Consider the following 23,204-nt stretch of genomic DNA (forward strand, 5'->3'; position numbering starts at 1 on the left):
TGTATCTATGTCCTGTTATTATGACTTCTTTCAGTCTTCATTGGATAAAATAAGAGCAATATAATTGAAGAAAGATGACATCATATTTATTGAAAAGAGGAAAAAAAACATTTAAATCAATTAATAAAAGTCTCTAAATGCAACCAACCCCCAACGCCGGTCATTTCCGCAACTCCCACCCACCTCTGCAACACAAATTACTACCATACTCTAAATGAAATCTTTTCAATAATTTTTTTAATTGCTCCTATATTTAATCCTTTGTTTCGGGTACATATCCAACGTTTATTTAAAATAATTTTTTGTTTTTCACACTTTGTTGTTGTCTTCTTCGTATTAAGGTAATATATTTCTTCGTATTAAGGTAATATATTTCTTCATATTAAGGTAATATATTTGTAAAATATCTACTAAAAATATTTTGAGACTAAAATTAGTTTAAGTTACCGATTAAAGCAATTAATACTATAATAAATATGTTATAAAAAGTTTTAACAATTATAATTTTGATTTATAAAGATGTTCTTAAAGACGAAGTGCTCTTACATCTAACCAAGTAGATGTGACTGTTGAATATGTCCATAATTTTTGGATTTTGAGTTTTAATTTTCATTTTCTTTTTCTTTTAAAAGTTGATTTTGTTTATCTTTTGATGATTTCATAGGTCGATTTGATATAACTGATATAGATATGTCTTTTGTAAGTCAATAATTACTAGATTGATTACCACACTTGCAAAACTCTTTAAAGCAATACAAATTCACTCAATCAATCTTCACAAACTTTCCTTTTTAATCCATCAGATTGTGTTTGCCTTGATCGATTTGAAATGAATTTGTCCTTAGCGCGATAGGTATGAGTTTATGTAATGAATTCATTCTTGACTTAACTAATTTTAACGATGAGGGTTCGACAATGATTCTTTTATAACTGATCCTTAGTGGGTTCATTGAATGGTGCAGTAAGGATTCTTTGAATGAACTTTTCCTTAACCATTTTTAATGGTGAATATTCGGTAGGGGTTCTTTTAGAACATTTTCTTAATCGATTGTATATGTGCAAATGATAGGGGTTTGTTTATAACTCTTTTGTAATCGATTGTATGTGCTCGAACTGCAGATTTTTTTTTTTAAAAAAACTCTTCCTTAACATATCAGTTGATTGAGTGGCTAAGGTTTATTGGATGAACTTTTCGTTAACTGACGAATGATCTTCATATGAGAAGAAGAAACATGCTTTATGCTCAACTCCTTGTAAAACTCCCTTAACTTCCTATCTATAACTTGCTTATTGTTATCAATAACAACTGCTTGAGATAGTTCAAATTGACAAATTATGTTCTTCCAGACAAACAATTGTATTTACTAAGCAGTTATGGTAGCTAAGGCTTTTGCTTCCACCCACTTGGTGAAGTAATCTATTGCCACCAAGATGAATTTATTCTATGCTCGACCGACCAAAAATGGGCCAACAATATCCATTCTCCATTGCTTGAACGACTATGGAGAGACAATGTTGTGCAACTCTAAAGAGGGTGCCTTAACATCATTGACGTGCTTTTGGCATCTATTGCATTCTTCAACAAACCTATTGCAATGACTTTGATTATTGGCCAAAAGTATCTCGTTCGTAGAACTTACTGTTTCATTATGTTGCATGTCGTAAACACGTTGTGTAGCTCATCCATTACATATTGAGCTTCTTCCTTATATAGACATTTGAGGAAAGGCGTTGAAGATCTCTTCTTATAAAGGTCGTCACCATTGTAACAAACCAAATGATTGTTATTTATGTTGATAGTTTTCTTCATAAACTTTTGATTAGGATCGATCTAATTATGGTTTAATTCTTTTTAAACTTGATTATTAATTTATTTATGCTAATTAGATGTTTAACTGATTTTAACCGTAATCGATCAATTTTCTCTATGTATCGAGTGATTAACCTTACTATTATATGGTCGATATATACCGTGGTTGTATACAATACAATTCTATTTGTGAATATAAAAAGTTATAAAAATAATTTACCCGTTTAAAGAATCATTAGAAAATTATAAAAATTAGAATTATTAAAATACAATTCAATGTTTAATCAGTGCATATCCCATATACGGATACGCCCCACGCCCTAAAAGTTATTCTAATTTCTAATTTAGCATGATGGCTTAGGTAAAGAAGTTAATTATGTACTTATGTTGATCTTATCTTATGTAAGGAAAGTTATGTTTATGTCCCAAGCTTCGTGCCAAAAAAGTAAAGTCGTGATATCACACGTAAATCTATATTTTAAGGTTAATTATGAGTTATCGCATTTAAATCTCTGTGTTCTTTTAATTCAACAAATTGTTGCAAGGGGAAATCAAACTATATGGTGTGAGTAAAATCTAAATCATTAGGTATTATTCTTAAAGATACATTAAAATTTGTCGTGTAAGCGTGTTCAATTGCGTAAATTTTCCAGTTCCATAAGGGGACATGATTCTTGTTTGTCATACAATTATTAACTTATTTTGGTACGCAATGATTTAGCAATTTAGTATTAAATTGAAGCCTCTAACAAATATTTTTCCCTTTAAATGTAATGTAGTTAATTAACTGAAGTTCATGGACGCTTAATTATATTTTGAAACGGAAGATTGGGTTTTTTCTTCTAAAATACCAACTAATTTATTCAATGATTTTGCAAGTCGGAAGCCAAATATAAGAATTATTAATCCATTATCTGTTATATCCTTACCGATAAATCATGATTATGAGTTTGATGATTGGTCTATTCATCATAATGAGAGTATTTTGTTAGTTAAATTGGAAACTCGATCGATCATAGTAAGGTAGGAACATTTGGGGTACCTATATAGTTAGAAGAATACGATTTTCGATTTGAACATACATGGTGAGTTGTACGCAACCGAGTGGTTCCTTTACTTTGGTCCCTGTGTATATAAAAACACTTTCTTTTCCCTACTTTTCTCCCTCCATTTACGCAACTTGGCCCACCCCTTGTGTGTATTTTAGCTCCAAATCTAAAAAGCAATTCCATTTCTTCTTCTTCATCTTCTTCTGTTCAACCAATTTGAATATCCACCCAACGCAAAGGTAGTTCGTCCTTTGTTATCTTTTTCGTTTTTTCTAACTGATTCCTGACACTTATTTCTTTTCCTCGTATCTCCGAGCAATGTGTAACTAAAGCAGGAGAAGCTGTGTTTTTGTTTTGTTGTAGGCAAAGGAAGAGGTGGAAATGTTTTGGGGGGCTTGGTAGTGATCATGGGTTGTGCGAGTTCAAAGCAAAAGCGATGTCGGCGTTGCAATGCTCCTTATTCTCCTGCTCCCAGAAGCTACTCAATGCATGTTCACCATCCACCTCAGGAACAAGGTGATAGCTATCATGTTGTGGCACTCACTTCCACGACATTGGGCACTCTAAAACTCAATTCTCCCGCTCCAACTCACAGTTTCGCTGGGAATTGTGATCACGATTTCAGGCTTTCCAATGGTAAGGTTGGTAATGCCGAAAGTTTCAGGTTTGATAGTGATAGCTTTGTCCATAGGCCGGAGGCGAAAGAGAAGAGTGAGGAATTGGAGAAAGAGAAAATAAAAGAGTTCTCAATGGGGTTGATTGAGGCCAAGACTTGGTCTACCATGATTGAACAGAAGTTGCCGAAAGTTTTTCCCAAGACCCCAATTAGAACGCCGCCCGGTGAGCCTGAGACGATCAACACATGGGAACTAATGGAAGGTCTTGAAGACACCACCCCTTTCCGCTCTCCAAGTCACTTCCGGAGCTTCACCTTTGATGTCAATGGTGATGACGTTGGTGAGGTTGATCCACCCAAAATGAGTGTTGTTGCTTCTCCAAAACCCATGTGGCTTCTGATGACTGAGGAGGAATCAAAACTCACTCCTGCAATCTCAGACTTTGACCCTGAAATGATTTCTTCGTTCAGAAAGTCCTTGCAACAACTCTCTCCAGACAGTCCTTTCCACCTTCGACCGGCACCGGGTGATGAAGATATTCATGGGACTACGAAGTGGTCCCTATTTGAGGAAAATAAAACGAAAGGTGATGATGTTTTTGTGGATGATTTGAAGGTTGATGATCCGTGTGGGAAAGATAAGGTGGTGTTGTACTTCACTAGCTTACGCGGCGTGCGAAAGACTTATGAGGATTGTTGCCAAGTGAAATTGATTCTGAAGGGATTAGGAGTGAGGGTGGATGAGAGGGACGTGTCTATGCACTCAGGGTTCAAGGAGGAGCTTAGAGAGTTACTGGGTGAAGGGTATGGGGGTTTGGGATTGCCAAGGGTGTTTGTTGGGAAGAATCACATTGGTGGAGTTGAGGAAATTCAGAGGCTTCATGAGGATGGAAAGCTTGAGAAGCTTTTGGGTTATTGTGAGAATATTGAGGAAAGTGTTGGATGTGATGGAGGGGGAGTGTGTGAGGCTTGTGGGGATATAAGGTTTGTTCCCTGTGAAACCTGTTCTGGAAGTTGTAAAATTTACTATGAAGGTGATGAAAATGAAGAAGAGTATGTTGATGGTGAGGTGGGGGAGTATGGATTCCAGCGTTGCCCTGATTGCAATGAAAATGGACTGATTCGTTGCCCCATTTGTTGCTGTTAGTTCCCAATTCCGGGAGATACTTCCAAGAGGTACTGAAACAAAATTTTGAGTCTTATTCCTAAGGGCATTTTGTACTTTGTGAAATTTTGTTGTACAGTAAAGTCTTTGTGTTGGATATTAGTGAGGAGTGAATAACGTGTTCACATCACTCCCTCTACATAATCAGTGTAGTTTGCTACATAGAGTATACTTTTCATTTTCCCTTTTGTATACCATTGCCTTTCTTGCAAAGTCAAGAAGAAATGCAGAAGAGAATTATAAAGTTGATTGGTATCGTTTGCATTCTTTCCCTTCATGATTTGTCTTTACAAATTTGATGATGTAATGTTTGCAAGTTATTTCATGGTAGGCTCTGAAGCTTTTCAAGCCTAGAGTTGAACCAAATGCACTTGAGGGTATGAGGTTTGTGAGCTCAATGCAGTTGTCATGCTTCTCATCTTTTTCTATCAAATTTTGACCACTTCACTATTTAAGAACGTGGATGGCTAGCACATCTTTTCTAGTCCCTCATTTTAAAATTGATTGGTTACTGATATAATCTATTCGTTCTCTGCTTTAATGGCTTATTTTTATATTTGTTTTGAAGTGATTGTTTTCTAAAGCATTCATGCACATTTTAGTGGGGGCATAAAATATCATGTGAGGAGGACATAGTATAGGTCAACTTTGGAAAGAGGCTTGCGATTGAGTCAAATCATGCTTCTCTGGATGGAAAAGCACTATATTTACATGTGAACTTATCACAACCTATAGACGATTTCTTTTAAAACCTACTTTAACAGTTGGAAATATAAAGTTCCTTTGAAATTAAAGTTTCAAAAGCAAAAGACAGTTATATGTTTCTTTCTTTTATTCTTCTCAGCCATTAAGTTAGAGGATTGGTTTTTGGCTTTCAAGAATATTCCTACAAGAGACTAATCCATCAACTTATACCATCAAACACCAAAGAGAAATACTTTTCTTAACGGGTTTTTTTATAATTTGAGAGCATTAATATAAAGGAATTTAAGAGCATTGCTATGAAATCTAATAATTTGTGCAAGAAAATGACACTGCATGGTCCAGATGGTCCAAAACATAAAAGACAACAAGGAACACCAATTTTGACTTGAGGTTTCATCACAGCATATCTCCAAAGAAGCTGTGGAAAATGGTGAAAGGGCGTTGCCATATTTGAGACACCCTATTATGTGAAATAATTAATATAATTCATAGGTTCACTAATAGAAATCCATGTGGTGCCATTTACAAAAGAATGCACCGCTAGGAATGCTAGCACCATACAAATGATCTGTGCCAAGGAAGCAAAGATTTTTTTTTTCCTTACCTACTTATGTCCTTTTAATCATCCTCATATAATGCAAATCAATGGCCATAGATGCAAGAAAACCAAGATAAGCTACACGTCCCTTGCCGTCCAATCAAGATCGCAACACACTTAGGTAAGAGGTAGATGACAACTACAGTGCTGAAATTGTTGTAAATGCAGATAGCTTATTTATGTGGAGAGCAATGTTAGATGTAGAATACACAAACTATAACATTAATTTTCTTATGATTTCATAAAAATCACCTAACATTGTTACTGACCCCCTACAGCTATAAACAGTTTTTCATTTAACAAGGATCAATGCATCGTCACAAAAGGGTGTAGTACTAGATTGGCATGAAAATTTTTCATATAATAACAAATGATGGAAGGATTTTGAGACCTCGATATATCTAAAATGTTATTGTACCGTAAGGTCAGACGACCCAAAAAGATAAGAAGAAATTGAACGGTTCAGAACAAAACAAAATTTTGACAGTCTGGTCCGGATGGATCATCCAAGAAGGACCGGACGGCCTACCTTTGTAATCAATTTCTCTTAAAAGCAAAGTTAAATGTAAATATTGATTAAGTGTAATAGACTGAAATTGGGTCGTAATTAAGGTTTTACTAATCTCAAGCTCATCTCGAAAATTATAAATAAAAGTCATAAGTAAGAGGTAGGAGATCATATTTATTGTACATTTAAGAATATTACTCTGACCCCAGATTGTTTAGTGACTTAAGCATCAAAATACCTTTAACATGAACCTCTAGTCGATTGGAGCAAAGATGTTGATAAAACGAAAATATAGTGTCCCAAACGATTTTGAAGGAAATTGTAAAGGTTTATAGAAATTGTTTCACCCTATACCCGAACCAGTTATAATTCACATTAATATTATCTCTTTACATGATCTTATTTGGAGATTGGCATGAAAATAATTACATAGTGAGTTTATCATAGTAAAACTCGCTTACCTTTTAGACAGAGAAGTTATATATCTAATAGCTTATAATATGAGTGAAAAAGTTTAACCGTAAAGAAAAGAGTCCATGTATGAAAAAGAAACCAACCAACCACTACCCGACTTTGATGGTATATAAAGTATTGCAACTGGCAGATTGTCGTAGGAATGGAAAAGGAGGAGACACACTTTGACAGTACCCATTCACCAAACCCAAGCAACAAGCCAATCCCTGATCAACGATACATAAGATATGTAATCAATGTGTACTTTTAACAAAAAAATGAAAAGAATGGATAAATGTGGTTACATTTTCCTACTGACACGGTATCAGGACCAGCAAGAAATAGTACATTTAAATAATTGACATCAGTGCATGTAAGTTATTATTATTAGACCAAAGTAAGTCGACTACGCAAAACAGTAGTTGAGTCGTATAGAGAGAATGATAAATTGTTTGCAATGTATGCTGGCTAGGATGCCTTCAAAAACATAACAATGAAGTTGGCAGGGAATCAATCACTGCATACAAATATTAGAAAGTAGTTCACATGTTATAATGTAAATTGTTGGTTACTTATGTTTTGATTGCAACAACCGTGGGTTGAAGACAACGTGAAAAGATGTTGATGCAACAAATCTTCTGACACCATAAATTAATTATTTTTTATGGAGGAAGCCAAGCAATGCCTATTTTGCATCTTTCCTGCACAGCATCTGGTTTGAAGTGCCTTCCTTATTACAGTAATCCCTTTCTTTTCTGAGTAATTTTCTTCAATTCTTTTTTTTATTTATAACAAATGTGGTAAAACAAGAAGACACCTTCAATGATACCAAACATAGTATTAATGACATGTTTGAAAGCTAACACGAGCTCATTGTTACATCACTTTAGATGTGCACATAAATAGGAATTAAGCAATAGTTGAGACTTACCTTGTTATTTAACATCTCTAGTATAAATAGAAGTACCTTTTTGTAATCTTTCATCACCTTTTATCTATAATCTATGATCATATTAAATGGGTGACTCGCATCTCCAAATCACATGCAAGCAATTTTATTTAGTCAGAAGCGTTACCATTAGCTATTTAAGAGAGCCTTTAAGAAAATAATATTTCCACCACAATTAATCCATCCAAAGCATTCCCTTCATATAAGTTTTGCACCTTGATATGAAAGTTGGCGCTTAAAATTTAAAACTGTCATTTTGTAAAACGATACACATATATAAGTGGCTTCTTACCATGGATTCTTAAAAACTACTGATATGAACATTTGCACCAGATGAGTAGCCACACATGTAAAGCAAGTTCGTGCCTTATAATACAGTATCAACAAACAAATGATGCTATTTGTTTGTGTCCAAGGACTCAACATATAACGCAGCAGTTTTTGTTTGGAGTTTCATTTCTTTTCACTCTGACCCAGATCAGCAGTTGCTTTGGCTGCACGTGTCAACATATCTGAAACCCAAAGAGCACCTTTGGCAAAGTACCTACTGTTGGCTATAGCATTTCCAGCTGCCACAGCAGCTTTACCGGTAACTGATGCAACAACTATAGCTGTTGTCCCTGTGACTGTTGCGGCTGATTTGGTGAAGTCTGTGACATGATACTTCTCATCCACAGATTTAAAAGTTTCAATGCCTGAATTAATGGAATCAGTCAGGCCAATTTTATTGCTGAGTTCAGCAACCTTTGATGATGCTGTAGACGACACATTATGAGATTCATCAAAAGCTTTTGCCATGACAAATGCATCTTTTCCCAACACATAGCCCTTAGCCACCATTGTTTTGACAACCACTTGAGCCAGAGTTAGTGCTTCTCCAGGGGAAGAAACAAACTTATCCATGCGATCATCCTGTCAATGAAAACAACCGTTAATCGATTCTTGACCTCAAACAGCAACCACGCAAGCCACTTTTTACAATTTATAGAGGTGGATTGTTGTGAAGTTTTAGGATAAGTTGGGTTTTTCTACCAGATTCTTTTAATGATGAATTGAGGTAATATGTAACATGAAGTGATACATCAAGATAGAAATTCGTAAGCCAACTTCAAAGTGCATAAAACTTACCTCACTAAACTCATGGAGTTAACAAATTCTATCGACTATTAACTAAAATAGATGACCATACCATTAGGTAAGTTACTACTAAGGATGAGAAGGAAATAAATGCAAGAACACAAATCAAAATATGTTAGAAGCACTATATTCTTTAGTGCATGAAAGGCAAGCCACAAATTTCAAGGTACTGAGACATAGTCATGGATCTCAGTTGCATAAAAGCCTCTAGGAGACATAACATACTAGTAAAATATGAGAAAATCCAATTTTCCAAAATATAAATTCCTATTTAGTTTAAGGATTTCACTAAAAATTACAAAAAAAGGGTCTCTTTTTCACTTTATTTCATGTTCTCCTTCAGAAACATAGAATAAAAGGTGATTGAAAACATAAAAAATAACAGCAGAAAACTTTTCTGTGAACACAATAGACCATAAATTCCCCACAATTGATACTGAACCATATTGCAGAAAAATAAAGCCTGTCATTCCCCAAGTTTCAAATAACTGCTAATTATTTTTCATAATAAATAGCTTTTCATGCGTAAACCAAAGGATAAAAAATAGGACCATGATATGTCAACAACTTTTTTACAATAGACTATGTGTCACTATTTTATTGGTCCGTATATTTGAAATGGACCAATCAGAAGCTACCACTACCACATAGACGGTTGTAAAAAAGTTGTCATAAAAAGTTGTTAAAAAAACATTTTCCTAAAAAATAACCTGAAATGTACATCATTGTTTATGAATTTTTATGAATAGGCATAAAAAAACTTCTGTCAGTTTGGTCTAACTAAAAGAAACAGGCGATTCTGAGGATTTGAGGCACACTTGTGAGATTGTAATACTGTCTTCAGGCTTTGATACATGACTACCCCAATCATCATAGTCATTTACGTAAGCTTCATAGCGTGAAATGAATATACATTGGTCCAATATCATTGATCCCTGAAACAACATTGAACCAAATATGTAGGTATTAACAAACAATATTCAGGTGAGAACAAATTAACAATGCCACCACTGATAAATTAATTTCTGCAACATCAGAAGATGAATTTGATTTAAAAGAGATTCAAGTAATACAGTATTTCAGTAACAAATTTCCTCTAATGCAATGGAAATTTCATAAATTATTACTTTTTATCATCCTTTCTTGAACTGTGTTAATAAAAGAACATGATGCAACAGTGATTGTCATCATTATCTACATTCTGAAGTTGAAAACATCTCGAAACAAAATTGTGAGAAACAAATGAAGGAACTCGTTGTATGTTATGTCAATCCATGATATCCTACAAGAAGGGGCAAGCAAGTAAGAGAATAAATAAGCAACTTACATTTAGCAATAGTGCAGTTTCAAGTGCATAGGCATCCCGATAAGTCACATATGCAGTAGATGCATTGTCATCAGATCTGTATCACGACAAAAAGAACTATTATTCATATTGTTTCTAAGAAACCTTGATATTGTAACTACAAAGTCGCCTAACAATGCTATCCTTTAGGCTCTGCAACTTGCAAGTATAAATCTTTCTGCAGAACTATACTGTGAAATAACGTAACATCTTTGAAGTATTCAATCCAAGCATGCAAATTGTTATTATTGAGTGATTAGGAACACAGAATACACACTCAAAACAACAGAATTTTGAATGTCCTTCAATTACCTAAGCCAGAGACTCCTATGTAACATACTGATCAAGACTTGATTTTCTACATCTGTCGCATTTTCTTATGACTTGTCTCAAATATTTACATTGGTGCTGGGAGAAATTAGATAGTAGTATGGGTGAAGCACAATCACCAAAAGGAAAATGAAGATTCTGATTCATTATGTTTGTAGTCCACCATGCTAATCTGAGTGAGGGGCTCGTAGATCATATCATCTATCCTACGAAAAGGTTCAATTTTGATACCCAGAAATTTACCAGCAAAAGTAACATTACCTTATTATTTCAACATGCTCAATTAGACCACAATAAGCAAAAAAATTGTGTACATCGTTCTCTGTTGCTCTTGGAGATAAGTTTGTAACTAGAGCAGTATAACCGTCAGTATACATAGTGACTCAATCTCAAAAGAGAAAAAGTAGGAGCAGGTTCAACAAATCTGCAGAAAGTAAACCAAGTAAAAAAAATTGACTGACTACTTTATAGAGGAAAAGATGTAAGGATAATTCATGTAACTTCAGAAACTGGTAGTGGGAACAGGCTTGCCTTTCCCTTTGATCTCTCCATCAACAAGGCCATGCATTGGTAGAACAAACAATGAAGATAAGAAAAACTACACTAAATGATAGAAAACATTATCTATAATTCAGTAGCATACATTATCTATCAAGAGATTGTAAATTTCAAAATATTTGGTGGTCCTCGACATATATCTGCCACAATTTTAACGCACAACTATACCACAGATCACATGACTATCATTTCAATTGTTTTATTTATTATTTTAAAACACAAATGAGAATGAAGACTGCCCATCAACAAAAGACATAATTTTTTTCACCCTCAAGCAAACAATGGAAACCAATCCAACTCAATCAAATTCTATAATGTTAAACTGGATACGGAATCACCACCACCGCAATTGAAAAAAACACTGATTTGATCCACAAAAGAGACAGAACAATAAACTAAAACAAAACAATCGAAAAAAAGACAACATCAATACGAGAAATACCAGAAAGAGATTGAAAATGGTTATATGTTTTACCTTACAGTTGTTGTCGGCGAACTGAAGCAGGGGAAAGTTTAGAGAGAGAGAGAGAGAATGTCAGCAGATAATGAATCCGAAGTGGAATTGTTTGGTTTTGTGATTAGAGCAATGGAAAATGATAATTTGTGCAATCTCACGCGCCTGACATTTGTCTTGTGTAGCATTCTGGTTGGTTGATTATACATGCAATAGAGTACGTGGATTGTTAGTATTTTCTCAATTCAACTGGCGCGTAATACTTATTGCTGTCCTAAGAGCGTGAGTGATAAAGTTTGTTCCATTGATTTCTTCTAGATTTATTATTAGTGTGAAACTGAATTACAGTGACAGGGTTGGTAGGTGGCAAAGATTAATGCAAAAGTGAAGTGAGAGGTAAAAAGATAGCTTTTAGGCTGCTTTTCGTCTTGTGAGTTATCTCTAGGAAATAGTTTTATTTAATGCAAAAGTTATGCCTTTTTCATAAAAAAAAAATGTAAACCCCTTTCTTCCATTTGAATTTAATTTTTTCTTTGGAGCATTCCAAATTTACTTTTTAAAAAATTAAATTATTATACAATCCCTACTGATAAAATTATATACTATTTTGGTCCCGTGTTATTTGAAATTATTACCAATTACAAATTATTAAATGTTATTTTTCTATATCGTACACACTTTGTTATGAAGTGGAAAAAAAAGCACTATAAATTAGAGAGAATTATTGAAAAAAGATAGGAGATATCATTCAAATGGTGCTTACAAAGAAGGGATCTAGGCACCACCTTTCCCAGATGGAGTATATGTGTTTTCATGAGTGAATACTTATACATTTATTGTGTATTACAAGTATCTATTTGAATTGGACAAAAATTAATTTTGAATTAACCTTTTATATAATTGAAACTAAAACCATTAAAATTTAAAAAGAAATAAAAATATAAAATATTTAAGTTTCTTAGTGTAGGTCGAGATCTCCTTATAGTATTTCATTTCACAGTTTTCACTCCTAAATATATGATTACGCCCTATTCAGCTAAATTGTAAATATAAGGTGATACAATATAATATGAAACTCAAATCAACTGTACATGATCATAGATGAACAATGCTTTTGTTTTCTAAATAATTTTCTTTTATATATGAATTTTTGTTCGAGTGAACTTACTGTAAGTTGGATCTAGTCTAATAATTTCTAAGATGTATTAATATTAGAGATAAAAAATAATTTTATTCACGTTAGTATTGTTTGAACTCATTTCATTTTGAATTTTTTTTGCATCAACTGAATATGATTATAAATAATAATTACTTTTTCAGTTGAGTATGAAAATATATATATTGGTCATATTCATGTACTCACCATAATATCCATTCTCGCTTTAAATTTTTCTTTTAATTATAAACTTTGTGCAATTATGTTTATGTGATGTAACTAAATATTTTTTATGTCTTACATTTAAATATTTTTACTTTTTTTAATAGTTTTATTAATTGTATATTTTCTTTTTACATGATAATGTTTAATCCTTTCAATTTAAGTGTTCAATAATTATTATTAGCATATAAAAAATATATTAAGTTATTAAATTTCAAAAAACAAAAAAAATTATGTTAAATTTTAATATTTTTTATGTGAGCAAACATTTAAAATATTTTTTTAATTTGAACATTTGTTTTTCTTTCATATGTTTTAAAATATTTTTAAATTTTATTTGCTAGATTTTATTATTATTTAGAAATTTAATAAATATTTTGATTGTAATAAAATTTTATTTTATATTTTAATTTGAAATGGATATAATTATAATATTTTTTAAATATTTAATATTAAAGATATAATAATATTATATTTTTAATATTAAATATTTAATAATATTATGTTTTTTTATCATATTTTTTATTATTTTATAAAAATTATTGAAATTACAGTAAAAAATAATAATATAGATACCGAATGATTATGTACCTATTACCTAATGAGAGTGTAGATGAAAAAAAATAATATCTGTAGAATTAGGATATGAGATAAAGATGATTTTTTTTCTCAAAAATAAATATAAAATAATGAAACTCATTTGTTGTCATTTCTAACTAATCATATAATTAATGTTTTAATTATTCTATTATAAGTTTTAATCATAAATCAAGATGACACATAATTTGATCCTATATATTTATAATTAATTATATATTTATTCAACGTAAAGAATTGTAATAGCAACACCAATTCCTAATAAAAAAAAATTACTTTTGATGATGATCTACCATCTTTATATCATCATATTACCAGACTCTATTCTTCTCTTCTTTATACAATTTTCTAAAAGTTCTTGTTATCACCATTTCTTTATTAACTTTTTTAATTATTTGGATGGATTCTTATTTTTCAAGATATTGATACACTATTATATTTTTAATTTAACATTAACAAACAAAACAAATTTTTTTAGACAATGTAATTTAAACTTTTTCATTTGTCGTCGTGTTTGAATATTGATATAGTAGTTATTTATACTTTTTTATTGAAATATGTACACACGGTTTAAGTTTAATTAACTTAAATATGTACAAAGGTTGAGAAAGAACCTACTTTGAGATTGAGTACTTTATGAAAGCAACTTCATATTTTCCCAAACAAAACAATTATGTGAATTTGTATCATTTCTAATATTACATTAAATATTATTTGGTAGAGAAGTAAAGATGTATTATAAAATAAATTATCTACAATTGAAAAATATTACTAATAAAGTACTTCATCAATTTTGTTAGTTTTTGAAGAAAAAAAGAGAGTAGAGATTATAAAAGAATTTAGATTTTGTTTCATATTTAATGAGTTTCATATATAATTATGTAATTATCAATAATTTTAAAATAATGGAAATAGCATTTAGAGGGAATACATTGAGAGCCATCACTAATAGTATTTTTAGTCCACAATTGCATAGTATGCTATTTTATATCATAGAAAAAGTAATGTATGCATCGGCAATGCAAAGAATTTGTACACCATTGTCCAATACAAAAATTGTCTTGTAAGTTTATTTCCTTTAAAAATTCATACCAATGATGCATTTTGTTTATAATTACCAAAATATATATTTTTCACATTCAACTAAATTAAAAAAATAAAAAACTGTTGAAACCCACACGAGAAGCCTGAAATTCATCTATGATTTTGTACTTTTTAGTAAATAATAAAAATTATATTAAGAGAAATATGACGTTAGCACTAATAAGAAAAATTGTCTTGTTAGCCCTGCTCAAAATATTTTTACTTAAATTCACTATTTCTATAATTGAGTTAGAGGTGTGTTCTTAAAATTTATTATAAAGATTATAGATCAATTCAAATATTCTTTATTAATATTAAAACAAATTAAGACAGTATTTGCATATGTAACTTAATTTCGATTTCAAATTTGTTTGCATTCCATTTTAAATTTTGATTTGGGCCTAATGATAAAACATAGTTCAGTGCCATAATATATTTTTGGATCATTGCATGATTGGATCTGTTATTTCAATAATATTGATGGACTAAAACCTAAACATAATTATTATTTTAATCAAGGACCTATTAACTAGTACACTTAGGAACAATTTAAATATTTTTTAAAAAATAAAATGAAAGTATATTTATAAAAACTAGGGTGTTAATAACAAAAATCAACCTCAATGGAGTTTGGGCTCCTAAGGACTGGACTTGGAAAAGAAACATACCTGTAGATTTTCTTCTTCTTTTGAATGTATGTTGAAATCGATATTTATACCTTTCCTTATTACTAAGCTCACATACCTATCCAAATTTCTTTAATACCTTTTTCTAGTGCCGTCAAAATGGGTTGAAACCCGTGAGTCAATCTGACTTACCACGGGTTTGAGCTGGATTGGGTTGGAAAATATGCAAAAATTTTGATGCGGGCCAATTTTGACCCGGCTCACACGGGTTGAACCTGTGGTGGTTAGGGTTGACTCACCAAATCACATATTTTTTTAATTAAATTAAATTAATTATTCAAATCGTATTTTTTTATTGAAATCAAATTAATTAAATTAATTATTCAAAATGCACAGCCTTTACTTAACAATAGTGCCTTTCGCGCGGCTATCTTTCCAAAAGTTCTCCTCTGCAAATAAAACCCTAAGATTATAGATTGGATAATATTATAGATGGAGATAAAGAGGAATATGCTTCAAGAGAGCATAATACTGTGGATTTATCCATTCAGGACTCCAATTTAATAAATGGATAATATTATAGATTGGATAATTCACGAATATACCATTTGTTTTATCTTGTTTTTAGACCTATCTACAAACATGACAATTTTATCTTGTGCTATATATTTTTGTTAACAGCTATATGTAGTTTCTTGGTGAAAAAAAAGTTAATTAAGTGCGCCAATGAGCCAACCCGTTTCCCACCAATCTGTGGTGGGTCGGATCAGGTTAGAATTTTTTCGGCTCGCAAATAAATAAGTCGGGTTGGGTTGACTCACTAAATAACCAACCCGTGATGGATCGAATAGGGTCGGGTCAGGTTACCCGTTTTGACAACTCTACCTTTCTCTTTCATTTCCCGTTGCTAAGTAATCAATAAAATAAAGTCGAAGGAGCTAAGAAAACACAAACGTGTTAATAGAGCAACATATTACTTTTTTAATAATAAAATAAAATCAACAATAAATGAAAAATTAGAGGAGAATGACGTAGTTAAGTTCTTAACCCTATATGTTTTATGTGCATTAGTTAACGAACTCTATGTCGTGGTTTCTGGTGTATGAACTTCAGCATGCTATGATGTTATTTTTTCCCTCTTCTTATAGATAGTAGAAACTAATAACAATAATAATAATAATAATAACAATAACAATAATAATAATAACAATAACAATAACAATAATAATAATAATAATAACAATAACAATAATAATAATAATAATAATAATAATAATAATAATAATAATAATAATAACAATAATAATAATAACAATAATAATAATAAGAATAAGAATAATAACAATAATAATAATGAGAATAATGATAATGATGATAATGATAATGATGATAATGATAATGATAATAATAATGATGATAATAATAATGATGATAATGATGATAATAATGATGATAATAATCATAATGATGATAATAATCATAATGATGATAATAATGATAATGATAATAATAATGATAATGATAATGATGATAATGATAATAATAATAATAATAATAATAATAATAATAATAATAATGATAATAATAATAATAATAATAATAATAATAATAATAATGATAATAATGATGATGAGAATAATAATAATAATAATGATAATAATAATAATCACAATGATGACGATAATAATAACAATAATAAGAATAATAAAAATAATAATAATAATAATAACAATAATAATAATAATAATAATAATAATAATAATAATAATAATAATAATAATAATAATAATAATAATAATAATAATAATAAGAATAAGAATAATAATAACGTAAGGGCCTGAAAAATATGGGGCTTTTGGGCCTTATGTTGAGGCAGTCAGGCCCGTAAAACTAAGGACACCATGATCTTAGAAGGGACTTTTCCCAATCTGAGTTCATTAGCCAACTTCTCCTTCTCTCTCTAAACTCTGTCTTCTTCTTCTTGCTCTGCCTTCTCTCTACCCATTCACAAATTACAACTGTTGCATTGTCAAATAGGTGGTATCCTTTCATTCACGGAGTTGAGAGCTTCCCATCCATCGGATTAGTTTCCGTTTTGGACAGGTAAGTCAGTTTCTCCATCTCTCTTGAACATAGGGCATGCAACTTTACTGGTTGCATGCAGCTGGTAGTCTTCCTCTTTTAATTCTTTGCCTATTATAGCTCTTAGAGCTGTTTTTGTCTCCACTTTAGTGGATTGTAGGGTCTTACTGTGTGCTGGTTGTGTAAGGCATTATTGGGGTTTTGCTACTATTCTGAGTAGTACTGTGCTTATAACCACCAAGGTAAGGGGAGCTAATTATTTTCCTGAAATTCTTTCTTGGAACTGCTTTGTGAATGAATGCATGTTGACTGCTGAACTGTTGGGTATTGGATTGTATTTTATGATTTTAAGCATGTTGGATGTTATGACCTGAGATGTGTGGTTGATGAGACTGTAGTGGTTTGTTTGGGAATCATTTTGGATGAATGAAAAAGGCGGTAAATTGAACCTGTAGGAAGGGGATGTAGAAAGATTTCTGGTTAGTGATAATTTGGTAAACAGTTTAACAGTCAGGCAGAAGTTTAGGTTAGTTCAAGGGAAGTGAGGTGTTGAAATTGGGTATTTGGGGTCTAGAGCACAATGGGACAGTTTGGACAACTTAGATGGATTAAATGTAACTTCTTAAGTACATAAGGAAGACTTAAAACATGTTAAAAATAGTAGAATGGATCTTAGGCCATTAGGTTGTTGATTTAGATGTTCTAGAGAGTGAAGTGAGTTTGGATCACTTGAAAAAGCATTAGAGGAAAGTTAGGAATCGCATAAACAGGCTTAACTGGGACATAATCACGATCTAGAGGACTTAGAAAATGGAAAAGAGGACTAGAATTGGTCTAGAGGGTGCAAGGGGGCATGATCTGCAGAATTGGGTGTTCTGTAGACTATGCAGAGTCGCTAGGTGAGTTGTCTCACATAGCGAGACCCTGTAAAGAGTGCTCATTGTCTGAGTCATTCGTTGTGCGAGCTGGTGCGTTGTGCGAATGACCAGAGGGTGTTGCTCTCTGTTTGTGGATTCGCCTGGTGAATCCTGTCGCTATGGGACTGGTGGTAGTCTGAAACCACTGCCCATTTAATTTGAAAGGCGAGTGGGGCGCATGGCGAGAGTTTTAGGGGGCGTTGGTCTCTGTCTGGGTTCTCGCATAGCGACCTGGGTGCGCTATGCGAGGGACCCAAAGCCTGACACTTATTCAGACTTAATTCGCAAGGTGAGTTGGGAGGGTGCGCTATGCGAATAGCGCCAATTTCGTTTTGCGAGGGTGGTGCGTTGTGCGAAACGTTCGGGATTTTATTTTCTATTTTCTCTTTTATATTGTTTCACTTAGAGTTGAATGTTGTATGGTTTTTGAAGTATGTGTTGGAGCAAATTATATCGTATGATGAGATTCAAACATGTTGTATACTGTTAAAGTGAAAGTGTGTGTGATTCAATGGTATGATTGGTGATTCAAAGTATGTGGTTTTAAAAAGTATGGTTGATGGACGTAATTCCATGATCTTCAAGGAGAAGATCCATGGTGGTGCCCTTAGTTGTTTAGAATGAAAGTAGGAGCTCAGTCTTAGGGGTCATCCTAAAACTCCAATGGTCTTTCTTCTCACGTAGAGAGGATTGAGCCATGTGGTGAGGAGTAGCAGGAGGTCTTAGTCTTGGGGGCTTCCAGTATGCCTCAAGGCCCGGAACAGGCTAACCTCGTGAGTGTGGTAGGGTGGGGGAACCCAAGTTTCATAAGCCACCACGAGCGCAAGACCCGCCATAGCTCGACTATCATTCTAAAGTCCAGACAAGTCAAGTCTAGTATTCAACATGTTAGGATGCGTGTTTACCTTGCTTGATTGAAGTTAACTCTTGCATGCATATTGTCATATTGTATGCTTTTTATATAATTAGCTCACCCTTGCTTGTTGAGTTCGTGCTATGGTTGGGTATGTTTCCTCTTGCGATGATCATCCACTTGGATGAGAGCAAATAGCAAGGAGGTGTCCCTGGAGCAAGCATTGGAGGAAGATGACGCTGAATCCTAGTACCATTAGGATCTCCTTACTTTAACTTTTTTGCATTTTAAAAACTGTAATATGTTGAACCCATGGTATGTGGGCAGACTTGAGTACATTTGTTTCGCTTCTTAGTATTTTAAGGATGACTGTAATCCTAATATTCAGATTTATGTTTTCAACTGCTTCTATTATTATAATCTGGTGACGTCTTTATTATATATACACACCGTATATTTTGGGATGTCACAAATAACAATAACAACAATAATAATAATAACAATTATAATAATAATAATAATAATAACAATAACAATAATAATAACAATTATTATTGTTGTATACTGTTAAAGTATACTGTTAAAGTGAAAGTGTGTGTGATTCAATGGTATGATTGGTGATTCAAAGTATGTGGTTTTAAAAAGTATGGTTGATGGACGTAATTCCATGATCTTCAAGGAGAAGATCCATGGTGGTGCCCTTAGTTGTTTAGAATGAAAGTAGGAGCTCAGTCTTAGGGGTCATCCTAAAACTCCAATGGTCTTTCTTCTCACGTAGAGAGGATTGAGCCATGTGGTGAGGAGTAGCAGGAGGTCTTAGTCTTGGGGGCTTCCAGTATGCCTCAAGGCCCGGAACAGGCTAACCTCGTGAGTGTGGTAGGGTGGGGGAACCCAAGTTTCATAAGCCACCACGAGCGCAAGACCCGCCATAGCTCGACTATCATTCTAAAGTCCAGACAAGTCAAGTCTAGTATTCAACATGTTAGGATGCGTGTTTACCTTGCTTGATTGAAGTTAACTCTTGCATGCATATTGTCATATTGTATGCTTTTTATATAATTAGCTCACCCTTGCTTGTTGAGTTCGTGCTATGGTTGGGTATGTTTCCTCTTGCGATGATCATCCACTTGGATGAGAGCAAATAGCAAGGAGGTGTCCCTGGAGCAAGCATTGGAGGAAGATGACGCTGAATCCTAGTACCATTAGGATCTCCTTACTTTAACTTTTTTGCATTTTAAAAACTGTAATATGTTGAACCCATGGTATGTGGGCAGACTTGAGTACATTTGTTTCGCTTCTTAGTATTTTAAGGATGACTGTAATCCTAATATTCAGATTTATGTTTTCAACTGCTTCTATTATTATAATCTGGTGACGTCTTTATTATATATACACACCGTATATTTTGGGATGTCACAAATAACAATAACAACAATAATAATAATAACAATTATAATAATAATAATAATAATAACAATAACAATAATAATAACAATTATAATAATAATAATAATAACAATAATAATAATAATAATAATAATAACAATAATAATAACAACAATAATAATAACAACAATAATAATAACAACAATAATAATGATGATAATAATAATAATAATAAATAAACAAATAAATAAAGATAGGAATTCACACAAAAGTTGAATACTTCATAACTATTAAAATAAAATCTCATAATGTAACTAATTATAAAAATTCAAAAGAATTCACAAATAATTATTATAAACAATAATGAGTATCTAATTTTGCAATGCCAAATTTATTTTCAACGTTTAGGATTCAACATTAAACAGCGAAGGTAAAAAGTGACTAGTAAATAAAAGTATTAACTAGATGTCGATTGCCTACTTTTTTTACGTCATAAATCACATTTAGGCGTAGGTGGTCCATGTATCTGACGTCTAAAACCTATTAGACGTTGGCGGCTAGTCAAAGAACAAATGTCTAACTGTACTGAGTCATTAAAAATATAAAATTGAAAAGACATTTTTGTACTAATTTTACATTAGTGGGTCAGAGTTTGACGTTTAGTGGTGTTCAAATTAATAAAAAAATTAAGCACAAAGTAATTTAAGAGAATCATTAGACGTCGACTGTATAGGTAATCTGATTTCTAATAGGTATATGACGTTGGTGTTGGGAGTAACCAACGACATGTCCTTTTATGAAAAAAATAGTGAGAAAGAACATTTCACTCAATGTTTTTGTGCACTCCTTCTTCAGTACGTTTCAAACGTCTCCAATAAAGCTTTCGACGACCACCAAATGTAACATTTTGGTTAGACAATTTTCATTATATTCAACATTTTCTTCCACTTAACATAAATGTTCGTTGATTGAATACTTTATGTATGATTTTCTTTCATTTTGACCAATTGGCTTCATGCATAAACACAATTTGAAGCATCATCGAGTCCTCTTTTCTCCTTTACCGGCAATGACTCATTACCTCGGTTGCAAATCCACCCTCAAGATTAGTTTCGGTTTTTCTTTTTTATGTATATTGTACTTTGTTTATAAATTGGTTGTTGCACTTTCATCTTGGATATATACCATGGGGTTTGCAAAATTTCACAGTTTGTTTGGGTTTTTGTGTTATATATTGTACTTTGTCTCTTATGCTTTGTATGTGACTTTAGTTATATTTTGTCTTCATCTTTTAGTGTGATTTTTGGCATTTTATTTTTTATTAAAATTTTAAAATATTTGTTGTATGAAATGATAGTTAAACAATGAGTGATTTAATTCCCACTTGAGATTTAAGACAAATGATTAAACTTTTAATCGTTTGTACTAAATCTCAAATTGTTTGATCGAACAGTTTGGAAAAATTATAGTTCATAATTTGCTATAATTTGTACTTGAAGTATATGGATAAATTTGATAAAATTTTGGATGAGATCATTTTGTATTGTTCTTCTGATGAAGTTTGTTACAAATATGGTATGGATCGAAGCTGGATGAATGAATGTCATATTAGTGAAGTGTATGAAAATGAAATCTCCGAGTTCTTGCAATATGTTTAAGAACACGCAAACTCTACAAATAGGACATATTTTTTGTCATTGTGTTCAGTGTCTTAATCAAATACGTCAAGATTTGAGCAAAATGCATGATCATTTATTCATTTATAGTATCATGAGGAGTTATACAATTTGGACATGACATGGAGAAGTATTATACAAGCCTGCAACATGATGAGGAACAAATTATGTAGACGAATAAATGAGTGGCCATTTAGAGGATATGGTATGTGATGTTGGTGAAGAAAGTTTTGGAGGAGCTTATTATTTGTATGATTCTCTTAAGAACAATTCAGAGGATGAGTTGTATCCAGGATACTCCAAATTTACACGCTTGTTGCCAATTTTGAAATTGTTTAGTTTAAAAGTAAGAAATTGATGAATTAATAAAAGTTTCACAAAATTGTTAGAATTACTGAAAGAGATGCTTCTAGAATATAACATGTTACCTATCCATAATTATGAGGTGAAGAAAATTCTACGTCCAATGGGTTTGGAATACCAAAAGATACATACAAGTTCCAAAGATTGTATATTGTACAAAGATGAGTATGCTTCATTGAAGCTGTGTCCCACATGTGGTTTATCGTAGTTTAAAAAGAAAGTTGATGGAAATAATAGTGATGAAGACAATGATGGTCCACCGAGGTGATGTGGTACTTGCCTGTAATACCTAGGTTGAAATGATTGTTTTCCATTAAAGAATATGCGAAGAATCTTAAATGGCATGTTGATGGAAGAAAGTGTGATAATATTCTTTGACACCTAAGTGATTCCCCAAAATGGAAGAAGATTGATGAAACATTTCCATAATTTGGTATAAAGCCAAGAAACTTAAGACTTGCACTAGCTACTGATGATATGAATCCTTATGGGAGCTTAAGTAAGAAACCTAATTCATGGTACAACAAATTCAAATACTATATTCAAATATTGGAACTCATTGATCT

The 23,204-nt window shown here is 32.1% G+C and overlaps 2 protein-coding genes across 3 annotated transcripts; one reads left to right on the top strand and one right to left on the bottom strand.

The window, feature by feature from the left end:
* Nucleotides 1-2,906: 2,906 nt before the first annotated feature.
* On the top strand, nucleotides 2,907-4,887 carry LOC124840881 (uncharacterized protein At3g28850-like). The gene is made up of 2 exons (XM_047317017.2): nucleotides 2,907-3,098; nucleotides 3,223-4,887. Exon 2 carries the CDS (start codon nucleotides 3,267-3,269, stop codon nucleotides 4,620-4,622), a length of 1,356 nt encoding a protein of 451 aa, XP_047172973.1. The 5' UTR covers nucleotides 2,907-3,098; nucleotides 3,223-3,266; the 3' UTR covers nucleotides 4,623-4,887.
* A 3,141-nt stretch (nucleotides 4,888-8,028) lies between these two features.
* On the bottom strand, nucleotides 8,029-11,855 carry LOC124840885 (RNA-binding (RRM/RBD/RNP motifs) family protein). Of its 2 annotated transcripts, none has more exons than XM_047317020.2 (5): nucleotides 11,699-11,855; nucleotides 10,927-11,089; nucleotides 10,318-10,393; nucleotides 9,809-9,925; nucleotides 8,029-8,765 (listed from the first exon to the last, which is right to left on the bottom strand). In XM_047317020.2, exons 2-5 carry the CDS (start codon nucleotides 11,040-11,042, stop codon nucleotides 8,307-8,309), a joined length of 768 nt encoding a protein of 255 aa, XP_047172976.1. In that variant the 5' UTR covers nucleotides 11,043-11,089; nucleotides 11,699-11,855; the 3' UTR covers nucleotides 8,029-8,306. The 2 variants fall into 2 exon arrangements, with proteins under 2 accessions (XP_047172976.1, XP_087970819.1); XM_088114693.1 differs by lacking the exon at nucleotides 11,699-11,855 and adding an exon at nucleotides 11,197-11,640.
* Nucleotides 11,856-23,204: the final 11,349 nt, after the last annotated feature.

The sequence above is a fragment of the Vigna umbellata genome, chromosome 4, assembly GCF_029865625.1.
Source record: "Vigna umbellata cultivar VRB3 chromosome 4, Vumbellata_1.0, whole genome shotgun sequence".
In the NCBI taxonomy this organism is placed as follows: domain Eukaryota; kingdom Viridiplantae; phylum Streptophyta; class Magnoliopsida; order Fabales; family Fabaceae; genus Vigna; species Vigna umbellata.